The 12,769-nt window shown below is 36.0% G+C and overlaps 1 protein-coding gene across 6 annotated transcripts in view; it reads left to right on the top strand.

Annotated features, from left to right (window-relative positions):
* Positions 1–663: 663 nt before the first annotated feature.
* The window catches only part of epb41l5 (erythrocyte membrane protein band 4.1 like 5), a 41,280-nt gene continuing 29,174 nt past the window's right edge, over positions 664–12,769 (top strand). For 4 of the 6 annotated variants that reach the window (XM_051119115.1, XM_051119116.1, XM_051119114.1 and 1 more), the window contains exons 1-7: positions 664–852; positions 2,479–2,683; positions 8,278–8,382; positions 10,522–10,564; positions 11,004–11,082; positions 11,169–11,213; positions 11,496–11,548. In XM_051119115.1, the coding sequence (XP_050975072.1) occupies positions 2,504–2,683; positions 8,278–8,382; positions 10,522–10,564; positions 11,004–11,082; positions 11,169–11,213; positions 11,496–11,548 (505 nt within the window). In that variant the 5' untranslated portion in view covers positions 664–852; positions 2,479–2,503. Of the gene's footprint in view, positions 853–1,273; positions 1,395–2,466; positions 2,684–8,277; positions 8,383–10,521; positions 10,565–11,003; positions 11,083–11,168; positions 11,214–11,495; positions 11,549–12,769 lie in introns of all 6 variants that reach the window. The other 2 variants (XM_051119113.1, XM_051119112.1) reach the window with 2 other exon arrangements.

Below are 12,769 nucleotides of genomic sequence, written 5' to 3'. Positions count from 1 at the left end.
CATACCTTTCTATCAATGTTATCTGACATTATCAAGATGAATTTGTTCTGACACAGTTTAACTTAAGTTCTTGTCAGATTTGATTACCATTTTCTAAACTATAGCCAATAAACTGTGATAATGTGAGAAATGTTCAAGGTGTCTGAATAAATTTTGGTTTGACTAGAATAAAATGATAAAACGACAAATGACTGTGAATGGTGATGAATTTCTCATATGACTAAAAAACTACTACTATGTTATTGTAGTGATGTGAATACCATAGCACATAATTTGGAAATCGTTCAGTACCATGGTATTACATCTAACAACTGTACCAAGGTACCACAACAGTATCCTTTTCGAAGATATGAGGAATATTCAGATCTAGTAAACAAAGTTCAAAAATGTTCGTATGAATGTTTTTATTTGTGTATGCAACCGGATTGGGAAGATAAACTAGATTCTTTATGATGTCTTGCTTTGCTCTGAAGGTTTATTCGGCAACTAATTTGAACATTTGTGACATGTCACACAACAGCTGACTGTAGTTTCTTAAAAGATTATAAAAATGTAAGTTTAATAACGTAGCTGATTAATAGTATCGAGTGAACGTTTTACTCCACACCGGCCCTTTAAATGTAAATCCACTTTTAGGGATTTACGTGACGTCATTTCCTGAGGGAAAACAGCCACCCCACAATCTTTCGGACAGGGGAGAATATCAGTTACACTTACCTTCAAAAACATAAGGTGGCTGGGCCACACAGCGGCGTAGAAGATGGATATGTCAAAACATAAAGTCGTTTATTGATAACGGCCGATGCTAGAGGTTTTTTTTTTCTCCACTGGCGGAATATTAATCAGTCTGCAGTAAGTACCGCTTTTGTCTGTGCTCTGACTGAGGATCAACAAGTGGATTCGCGCCTCGAGTGCGGTCATCCCGGAGGTGGACTCGATTTATATCGGAACCATGTTAGATTAATCACTATAGCCGTATTGTAATTTCTAGCTACTTGTGTTATTAAATCATTTCAACATTTTAAGTCGTTCCGACGTTATAAATGTAAATTATACGGATGTTTTTGTTTTGTTTTGTTTTTTTGAGTAAACAGGTGTCAGTGGAGTTTAGCCAGTAAGCGCGTGATCGTGAACCACTCGCTACAATTTTACTCGAAACATGAAACAGTTTGGATATTGCGCGTGCACGTCTGACAGCAGCGTTAAACGTTTGACGTTTTGTCAGCTGATATTTTAAACTCCGTTTTTTTCTTAAAATGTGCGTTTGTGTTAGTGAACTGCCGGTGTAATTTGAAGACAAAGAAAAGGATAACTTGTAATACCTGGAGAAAACTGACCACTGTCTGTTATGAATGTTTCACGTTACCACAGTGGTACCATTATTGTGAGTGAAGGTAACAACTTTTTTAGTTAGCTCCAGTTGTATTTAAAGTTTCTAAATATCTCATACCACTATTTTTCATGGATACCACAGTTTGTTTTATAGAAATTATAGTTGTGTTGAGGTAACTGAGGTGGTTTTCATTGTTACTGTGGTCTATTACAGGTGCTGCAGTTAAATGATAGTTACTATACACAACCAGTCAAAAGTTTTTTAATAGTTTAAAGAAGTCTCTTCTGCTCACCAAGCTTGCATTTATTTAATCCAAAATACAGCAAAAACAGTACAATTTTAATTTTTTTTTTTTACCATTTAAAATAACTGTTTCAGTTTGAATATATTTCAAAATGTAATTTATTCTTGTGACTTCAAAGCTGATTTTATTTTTCTCAATGCTCAAAAAAATATTTATTATGTTGAAAACAGCTGAGTAGAGTTTCTTTGAAATTAAATTTCAGAAGAACAGCATTTATCTGAAATAGTTTTATAACATTTATAAATGTCTCTATTATCACTTTTGATCAATGTGAAGCATCCTTGCTAATATATTTCTCTCTCTCTCTTTCTCTCTATATATACTGACTCAAAGCTTTAGAATGGTATAGTGTATAATGTTACAAAAGCTTTGTAATTCAAATAAATGCTGATCTTTGGATCTTTCTACTCATCAAAGAATCCTGAAAAAAAAAAAAAACTCAACTGATTTAAATATTATTATTATTATTATTATTATTATTAATGTTTATAGCAAATCTGAATAATTCAAATGATTTCTGAAGGATCATGTCAAACTGAAGACCAGTAATGATGCTGAAAATGTAGCTTTAATCACCGGAATAAGTTACATTTTAAAATGTATTCAAATAGAAAGCAGTTATTTTAAATAGTAAAAATATTTCACAATATTACTGCTTTTGCTGTATTTTGGATCACCTAAATGCAGTCTTGGTGAGCAGAAGAGAGTTCTTTAAAAACATTAAAAATCTTACTTTTCAAAAACTTTTGCCTGGTAGTGTAAAAACTGTACAAAATCTGAGTTAAACTGTGGTTGCAAAGTAGTGAATTGTAATTTATAACTGAGATAGTCTTTCTTCCAGGCTGGCCTAACGAAACTTCCTGAACATGCTGAGCTTCCTTCGCCGGACTTTGGGCCGGCGGTCTATCCGCAAACACGCAGAGAAAGCTCGACTCCGAGAAGCTCAGCGAGCCACAACACACATCCCCGCTGCTGGAGATGCCAAGTCCATCATCACCTGCCGAGTGTCTTTGTTAGATGGCACTGATGTCAGTGTTGATTTGCCGGTGAGTTGACTAATACATTCAAGTGTACATGTGTTGCCTGTGGTTTTACAGACTTGTTTAATCAGTTTCAGCGTTCTTGACAGTTTTACTTGTTGAGATACAATCTGTTTTATTTCTATTGCACAAATTAAAAGGTGACTTTTATTAAAGCTCAAGGTTGAATCCCAGGCATCAGTTCTCAGGCTGTGCTCTAACAGAAACTGCCTACTGAGTCACGTTGATACTCCAGTATGACAGAGAGAATGCTCTCCATTGTTCTTTGCTGTTTTAGGCTGTTCTTATTACATAATCCTGGGAGAAAAGTACAGTGAAATTAGACATCTCTGGTGGTGACTAGAGATGTGCTTAGCACTTTTTACTTGACAAATATGAGAAGCTTTGTAATTTTAATCGCCTTGACTTGAACTGACAAGATTAGGAATTCTTTAAAAGAAGTTCTTTTACTCAGAACTCATGAGTCAGACACCCACATTAAATGCATTTCTGCCAAAACCTGATGCTGTTTTTACTGTTGTGCCTTTGACTTTAATGTAAACACTATCTTTGCTTGTGAAATGAGAAACGGTGCTTTTAAGGCTTCTTTTTTCCCTAAGTTATATTGTTATTAATTTTTCAAGATGAATGTTTACTGCACTGAAGCAACTTGGGCTGATTCATTATCCATACCTATTTTATTTTATTTATATAAATTTTATAATATTTATTTTCATTATTTGTTTTGCCCCCCACAATTACAACGACAGTTTTAAACTAATCATCTAGGTGTCATCTTACTAAAACATACTGTATTATTGAGAGATATTGAGTGACAACTGATATTCAGCATTTTGTTTAAGTAGTCTAATATACTGTAAAAATCTCAGTGCTTTAGAATTTTTTTCTCACTTTTTGGCCACTTAAATTAGAGTGTTTGTACCCATAAGTTATGGTTTGTAGCAGAGTCAAATCCCATTATTACTTGAGATTTGACTCTAGCTTGTAAAACTTCATGACTCAGGGTGTGCCCTCAAGCCCAGGTCTCAGATCTGACCCAGATGCTTGTCATTCTGTTTACCGATTAGCTGTAATGCCTTCATCCCTCTTGTAGCATGTGGTAATTGGACTGTGTGGACAGTGAATGACTTGATCTTCTCATCTTCTTTATGTCTCTGTTTACGCTGTTGTTGAGCCTCTGACAGGAATTTCTTTGACCTTCACCTGAATGTGTTAGATTTGATTTACGACAGAGGGTGTTGCATTTCCCCTTTCCATTCCTAACTAGAGTTCAGTATTTCCACTGACTGATGTATTATTTCGTGTTAGTTTTGTTTGTTAACGTGTGCATTTATATGCTATCTGTGTATTCGATAATGTATACACCTCATTCTTCAATGGGGAAGTAAGCCTATAAGCGAGACTTCCGTTTTTTTTTAGCCACTATAGGGAAATAACGAGAAGAATAACAACGTGCAGTAAACGATAAAACTGTTTGGACTACAAACCACATTGTTCATAATTAAGACAATACATTAAAATAATATGGTAAGACACACCAGTTTGCAATATCAAGCAGCAAAACAAGCTGTTTTGTATAGCTAAAAATAGCTGGATGCGGATGAGACCGGAAGAAAGACCCATAAAGTGTACAAATGGCTGTGTCTGCTTGGAATAATAAGAAAAAGGTGGATAGCAAATTTAGAAGGTTTCCTTGGAATTTCATCTTTGCATTCTAAACGCATTGTGTCATGTTCAGATGATATATATTTTTAAATAAACATAGTGACCATTAACCTGCACAAACAATTTTTCTACATCAGTAGTACAATAAGTTAAGATGTTCTCGGAAAAAACAGAAATGTAATGCATAGTATGCTAATATTTATATGAATAAATCTGAACCAGTCTGGAAATCTGAAGTAGCATGGATATATTTGTAGCAGTAGCCAAAAATACATTGTATGGGTGAAAATTTAAAATTTTTCTTTTATGCCAAAAATCGTTAGAATATTAAGTAAATATCATGTTCCATTAAGATATTTTGTAAATTTGCTACCGTAAATATATTAAAACGTGATATTTGATTAGCAATATGCATTGCTAAGAACTTCATTTGGACAACTTTAAAGGTGATTTTTCTCAATAATTAGATTTTTTTGCACACTCATATTCCAGATATTCAAATAGTTGTATCTCCAGAATATTGTCCTGTCCTAACAAACCATACATCAATGGAAAGCTTATTTATTCAGCTTTCAAATGATGTAATATATCTCCATTTCAAAAAATTGACCATTATGATTGGTTTTGTGGTCCTGGGACACAAATATTACATAATTCATATTGTTTAATATAGTTTTTTTTTAAATGGCAGTTAATTGCAGAGAGAACTCTGTACAAATTATTATATGGAATACATTCACACTTGAGGTTAGATTTTGTCAAAGATTTTAATATATTTGTTTTGGCACATAGATTTTAGGCATTTTGTTTTGTGGTCTTGCATCCATAGATTTCTGTGTGTTGTCTGGCATCTTGTAAATGCACTGTGAACAGTTTAATAGATATTAGCTGTTTACTGAGGGCTCTGGGTTATGTTCCTCTGGTTTGATAAGGATCTGTGTGGTCTCTGGGCTGGTCACTGTAGATTACTAATGGCCTGTTTGAGGCTTGGCAAGGAAATAACCAATGTAAGCGGGATTCTCATGCCATAGTAGTTTACTCTAAGATCTTAATCTGCCTTTATTTTTCCTTTGTTCTTATTCAAGATAACTGGCACTGTTTTGTTGTTGTTGTTTTAAAGATTTCCTCTAATCTGTCATACACAAGGGAATGACGAGCATAAACTGAACTAGTGATGACTGATAAATTACAGGACGTGTTCCCAACTGCATGACCGAGAGTAAACAATCCCACCAAAGACATTAAATTAGCAGATGCCTGCTGATTTAATCTACATCACTATTGTAAAAGAAAAGTTGTACATTTATTCAACCTTATGCTTTTCCAAACCCACATAACTGAGGTTTTTGGCAGGATATTAATTCTACACTTTGTGCTTTTAAAAAAGCATTGCAAGAAATAAATTAAAGTTAATTCAGGTTCTGTTGTTTTTAAGAAAAGACTGTTTTTTCTGGTCTCCTGTTTACACAATTTAGGCACCAAAGTACAGAAGACCAACCACGGCACCTCTCTAGACAGAGAGACAACAAACTCTTTGTATCGTACTATGCTGTTGGAAAAGAGACATAAATATCTTTACAGTTCGCAAGCTGCACAAACATGCAATGACCATCTGGTGCATCTCCAAGGAAGAGCTTTTCAAACGGTCACCCCGGATACCCATAAATACTGAATCGCTGTTTCACTGGCCAGTGTGGAGGTGGAGGATTCAAGTTCACTTAATTTCCTGGCTTGACATACATGTTCTCTCATTCTTGAGGAGTGAAGCCAAGCCTAAACAGGACAGCCCAATATCATAAATCATGGAGGCACATATTAAGGCTTGGTCAACCTGTTTGTTTTGGTCGACTAGTTTGACTTTCTTTTCTTTTTTTTTTTTTTTTGGTAATATTTTAATAGCAGTGCTTTAATAGAATAATATATGGCCATGTTCACACAGCAACAGAATATGGTTGTCAGTCCAGTATTTTAGTTCTTATTACTATTGTAATCACACACAGTAAGGCAGTTTGCGGGAGTGACAACCGCATTCTACAACCAAATCCACACCCATAAATTCACACCTCTTGCTGTGTGAACGGAACCGGACTGGGCAACTAGTTGTCTGTCACACCATGCAGTGCAAGAGAGCTGTTCGGATGCACAAATGTGTGCTTGCCATGTGTTGTGGGTTTCCATGTGTTGTTTTGGTAACTTGCAGAGATGCCTATATGAGCTGTATGTTATCTGAAGGTTGTCATCCAGTCAGTGTTCTCCACCAGAGATGCTTCACCAAAATATAAAAACTGCTATTGGTTAATTAAGATTAAGGCTTTCAGTTTTATGGACGTTGCAATCTTGAAAATTACTTTGGTCTTTGTCGTTGTTACTGGTAAGGAATACAGGCTTGACTCCCACTGCACATTCATACATACATTATATGAGGTGCTACTGCAGGTTGCTGTGTGAACTGGACATTTTGAAACTCACACCTGTAAATTAATGCAGTTGTCAATCCTAAAAACTGACAGTGTGAATGTAGCCTATATGTGCAACTTCCCAGATTTTCTTCTCAGAGCATGCTGACAGTGTGATGTTTTGATAAGAAAAGCAACTAAAACATATCAACATGGTAAGCAAATGTAAAAAAAAAAAAAAAAAAAAAAAAAACCTTTCAAGCACGATCTCTACTGACATTGGAGTAGTTATATTTATATAGTTAGTTTTTAAGATTATCTGTGCAAACAACCCAATGACTTGTCATTTGTTATTCACAACTAATAAAATATATTAACATGTAATACCTACTGAGAGAGGATGGTGAATGTGGGTTTAGGATAAGCAATCAAACCAAGTGTTACTTTCTGTCCGGCTTGCTGGAAGCACACTGAGGAATGTAACTGCGCCTCCAAAGGCTGTATGTTGGCCTAGCAGCCTGGAAAACCTCAGCTGAACAATGTGAGTCCTGAGCCTGGGGTTCACTCAAGCACACAATGGACTCTTTGTCTGCATTCTTGCAGCTCGCTGGGATGCTTTGTACACTATGCCAACTCACTGGGGCCTGCGTGAGCATCCGGTGCTCTTCGCCCGGGCTACGGCTAAACTGGCCTTCCCAACTCTGAGTGCAGCAACTGGGTGAGGCACTTGTGTGTCACCGCTCTTTGTTTTATACATGGAGATGCTAGCGTGGATGTAGCTGTCCATAAACTACTACTCCGAGTACTAAACCGTTTATTTAGATAAAGTATGCCAAGGATAAAGAGGATTGTTTATTTTGGATTGTCTGAAAAGAAGACATTGAAACGTATAACTCACTTTGATTTACATCAGACTGTTCATGAAATGCCCCTTTTGCTAATCACCTCTAGTAGTAACATTCATCACTTGCTTAAGTCCAGCCTTGTGAAATGTTTGACTATTCCTCGTTTTGTTTATGCCTTTGGTGGTCATGGGTCAGGGGGTTTCTTCGTTGTAAAGCTAGACTGTGACTCACTGGCTTGACAGGATGTAGAACTATAGTTTGAAATCAGACACAGTTGAAGTTAAGTGGTTGAGCTGTTGAGGCTTTTTCAGATAGAAGAGCTCTTCTTGCAGTTTGGAAGTTGTGATTTTGTACATTTATATGAGATTTTATATCCCATAGACAGATGGAGTGTTTATATTTAGATGGATAATCTAGCTGATTCCAAAGATCAGAAGGTTTTGCTTTGTTTGGAACAGAGGAATGGTCAATAGATACATTTTAGTCAGAGTTAGATTGGCCTGCTTGGCCAAGACTTTATCCACTGACCTGCTGTGTCAGTACTATTGCAGGCCAGTACATGTAGTTCCAATACACGCACTTGGTTATAAACAAAAATGAAGTTTGCGTAATCTTACGTACTTAATATCAGTTTAAAGGCTACACATGCAAGGCACCAGACTGTTATGATTTAAATCATGTTCTCTCCCTCCAGAAAAAAGCCAAAGGTGCAGAGCTGTTTGAACAGATCATGTATCACCTGGATGTCGTCGAGAAGGATTACTTTGGCCTGCGCTTCATGGATTCAGCCCAAGTCCCGGTAAGAGCAAAAGGATTTCTAGATAGAGGATGCAAGATGTTCTTTTATATGTCAGCTGATTTAATGGGCCTGTTATGTTCAAATGGTCAACACTTGCTCACCTCCAGTGTGTTTGCGTCATGATTAAAGTAGAACGGTTCTGTTGTAATCTGCAATGAACCTAAATTCTAGAAAGCTTTGTTGAAAAATTTTCGTTTTTCTTTATTCATTTAGGTTACACTTTTATCCAAAGCTACATGCAAATAAGGAGTACTTCAGCATTTCACAAAGTAGATTTGCAGGGGAGTTAGGTATATGTGGGCAGCGACTGGTAGTCAGTAAAATGAGTCAACATGAGTTGCAACATGCACTTTCAAACGAACCCACAGCCTGATGTTATATGCCAGTCCTCATGACTGGGTGGCCTTCATAATGTGATTTGAGCCAAACACAACTCCCAGAATTCCTGGCTGTTTGGATGCTGTTTTCATTGCCGTGCCTAGCTAGTAGTGTAGTCAAAAGTACTTACTTCGGTACCAGTCGGTACTGAAACAAAAGATGTGACGATACCAGCATTTCCTGCAAGCATTTTGAGTTTTCTTGAGCGGATTCTTAAACACCTCTGATTGGCCATTGTGTTCACGCACTGAGCAGATATATCTGTGATCATCGCTTCACGCTGTTCATTGAGCGCTTACACAGATACACATGGGAGCATTTGAAAGCTGTGTCTATCAGCAGATCCATAATATATGTGACCCTGGACCACAAAACCAGTCATAAGAGTCAATTTTTCAAAATGGAGCTTTATATGTCATCTGACATCTGAACAAACAAGCTTACGACTATTTGAATATATGGAATCAGAGGGTGCAAAAAAATCAAAATATTGAGAGAATCACCTTTAAAGATGTTCAAATGAAGCTCTTACTAATGCATATTACTAATCAAAAATTAAGTTTTGATATATTTACAGTAGGAGTTTTACTAAATATCTTAATGAAACATGATTTTTACTTAATGTCCTAATGAATTTTGGCATAAAAGAAAAATCAATAATTTTGACCCATACAATGTATTTTTGGCTATTGCTACAAATATACCCCAGCGACTTAAGACTGGTTTTGTGGTCCAGGGTCACATATAATATTAAATGTGGTTTTTCACATACTTAAAATTTCAGTATCGCCTGGTACTGAAGTCGGTACTTTTGACAACACTACTTACAAGCAACTTACGGTTGAGAAAAACAAGCGATTCATCGTAAGATGGCAATAAACACAGGAAGTGCCTGTTATACAGGTTTTCAGTCATCGTTCAAAGTAATAAAAGCTAGGGCAGGAAGATATTAAGGGAAATAAGAGCATAGAAAGAAATAATAATTATTATTATTTTAGGAGGAGGCAGTTAGATGCTCATGTTCTAGCTCTGTTGCATTCCCAGCTTACATTGTAGACACATTGTTACTGCATAGTCAATAAAGATAAGTTTTTTCTCAGTCACATCTTTTCTCTTTTTTTTCCATTCTCCTTTCCAGTATCATTTGCTTTAACTTTTCTGATGGTTTCGTTCTGTTCAAGTTATTAAAATGAACTTTAGTGTGCATATTCTGATTGCTATGTACCTTTGAGGGTGATAAAAAAAAATTGAAGCTGCAAAGCGCAGCAGACAGCTAGTGCAGAGTCTTACGTGTAGAACAGACAGAGGGAGGGAAGAGCGTGTGAGGAATGTGTGGGAGAGATTGAGACACTCTATTCTTCCATCAGCATGAGTGCCTCCACCCTCCCTCCATTCCTCCCTCCCTCCACATTGTTAGTGCATCACCCCGTTAGAGCAGCCCAGCTCAATAGACGGGACAGAATTTTCTAGTGTTTTCAATATAGAGTATGAAAACACCAGCCAAAGTGGCTGATAGACTCCCTTTTTTTCCCTTTTTTTTTTAATTTTATTTTATTTTATTTTTTTTTAACCAGACATACTGTTTTTTTTTTTAACCAGACATACTGTTTTTTTTACCAGACATACTGTTATGTAGTAATATCTTATAGAAAGACATTTAAAAGACTACCATGAGGTTGATATTTTAATATTTTATATGCAGCAAACTTAAGGCTGTCCACATCCCCAAACATATGACGTGTCATTTTCTTACATTTCCAGCACTGGCTTGATGTCACCAAAAGCATCAAAAAGCAAGTCAAAAGTAAGTAAAATGCTGTTCTTACTACTGAACTCCCTTCTTGGTAAATCTCATTTTGGACAGGTTTGATTATATGAGCAACTAAGCCCTGATACAACACACTCAAACATATAGAATTAACAGTGGTTATTTACTCAAAAGCTCTGTTCTAAACCTTGTGGGCTGCTTTGCATTGTGTTATCTAGGTAGGCAGCTCACAAGTCTTTGGAACAGAGTGAACTTTTTAGTTAGTCTTCCTTAGTGCTCTCAGAATGTATGTATAAGGTTAATGCTTTACTATGTCTGTGAAGGGCAGGTAATAATAAACCATAAAATGGAAATTCTCTGTCATCATGACATTGCATGACATTCTTTTGGTAATTCCGTTTCTATTCAGCAATTTTTAGCAAAAATTACTGTATACTCCATATCTGTTATGTTCTCTGCACTTTACTTGTTTCAGTTGGACCACCATATTGCCTCCATATGAGAGTAAAGTTCTACTCCTCAGAGCCCAACAACTTACACGAGGAGCTAACAAGGTTCATCCTGTTCATGCCATTTAACAATCTACTGATATTCCAGAAACTATTTTACTCACTCTTTTCATCTTAATTATCTTTTGTAGATACCTTTTTGTACTACAGTTAAAGCAGGACATTCTCAGTGGCAAGTAAGTGAAGTTGTTTTGAATTGTGTCATGGATGTTAAAAATGAATGACATTTGTCTGCCTATTATTTAAAGGTTGGCTTACAAAGAATGTGTTTTTTGAGCACTGAGTTGTCTACATTGAGACAATTTAGTTCTGAAACATACAGTGCCCCCCCAATATATTGGTGCAAATCTGTGACAAATGTTCCACTGTAATGAAGTGCTTTGAAAAAACACTTTTATACACCTTAAATTTCTGGTGTCTTTGTTTTAAATACACTGTGATCACCTTGTTTAATCCAGGTTAGAGTGTCCATTCGACACAGCGGTGGAATTGGCTGCTTATGCATTGCAGGGTAAGTGACAGAAAGGTTTATTTATTTTTTATTTTTTTAATGGTGAAACATTTCCTATACTCACCAAAGATGCATATATTTGTTTAAAAATACAGTAAAACAATTCGTGTGATGGCCAAGCTGAATTTTCAGCAGCCATTACTCCAGTCTTGATTTGGTGCAGAAGAAACATTTCTTATTTTTGTTAATGTTGATATGTTTTTTAAGGAACACAACGTTCATAGAACAGGGTTTATTTGAAATCGAAAAATGTTGTAACATTCATAAATATGTTTGCTGTCAACATGTCCTTGCTAAATGAAAGTTTTAATGCCTTTCGAACATTTGAAGTGTAATTTATATTACACTATATATCAGTGTTAATTTTGACAGGCATTTTTTAGGCTTAGTCTTTATCTTGAGACTAAAATGCTTAAAAGTCTTACTAACATTTTAGTAATTTGAGTCTTTCATAGTTTTAGTCAACGCAAAGTCATTGCATTTCATTTACGATAAACTTGAATAAATTATGACATTTTTCATTTTTGGGTGAACTATCACTTTAACATTAGTGAAAAAGGTGCAACTTTTATATATTAGAGATGCACTGATGTATCAGCCGATAAACGCAATTTATTTCACTCTCGGCCATCAGCTGATTGTTCAAAATCTGCCGATGATTAGGGCCAATAGTATCCTGTCAATCAAAAGTCGGCGGAAAAATGTGTCAGACTGCAACTCATAGCCTACTGTGAGTAAAGAAAATTTTGAATTTAGGGCTGTCAAAATGAACGTGACAATAAGGCATTAACGGTTAAAAATAGCGACATTAAAGCAGGCTCTATGTAAACATATGAATCACCCGTAGTTCAAGCTAGCATTGTCAGATGCGTAGTTTTTCTCTACATCAAACATTTGTAGCGTGCCCCGCATCCAATAATCACAAAGGGCTCTTTGCTTTTGTACTTCTAATAAGAAAGAAAGTCTCAGCTTTCAAATCCTGTACATTCAATCATGAAATACAAACAATGAATGCCATTTAAAATGTGACTGACAGACCGCTATTGCTCCTCAGTTTGAATAGCAGCGCGGAGCGTGACTCTTCCAGTTTAAAACGTTATAGCGCAAAATACACATGAATGTACATCATAAGGTATGTTGAAAGATACTGTTTGGCTTACCAACATGTATCATGTCTAATGTAATCGCTCAATCAGTGTTTCAACAGCAGAAAGATGCCAA

This window comes from Labeo rohita, chromosome 9 (genome assembly GCF_022985175.1).
Source record: "Labeo rohita strain BAU-BD-2019 chromosome 9, IGBB_LRoh.1.0, whole genome shotgun sequence".
NCBI lineage: Eukaryota > Metazoa > Chordata > Actinopteri > Cypriniformes > Cyprinidae > Labeo > Labeo rohita.
The sequence above is the reverse complement of the archived record's forward strand: the minus strand, read 5'-3'. Positions and strand labels throughout refer to the sequence as shown.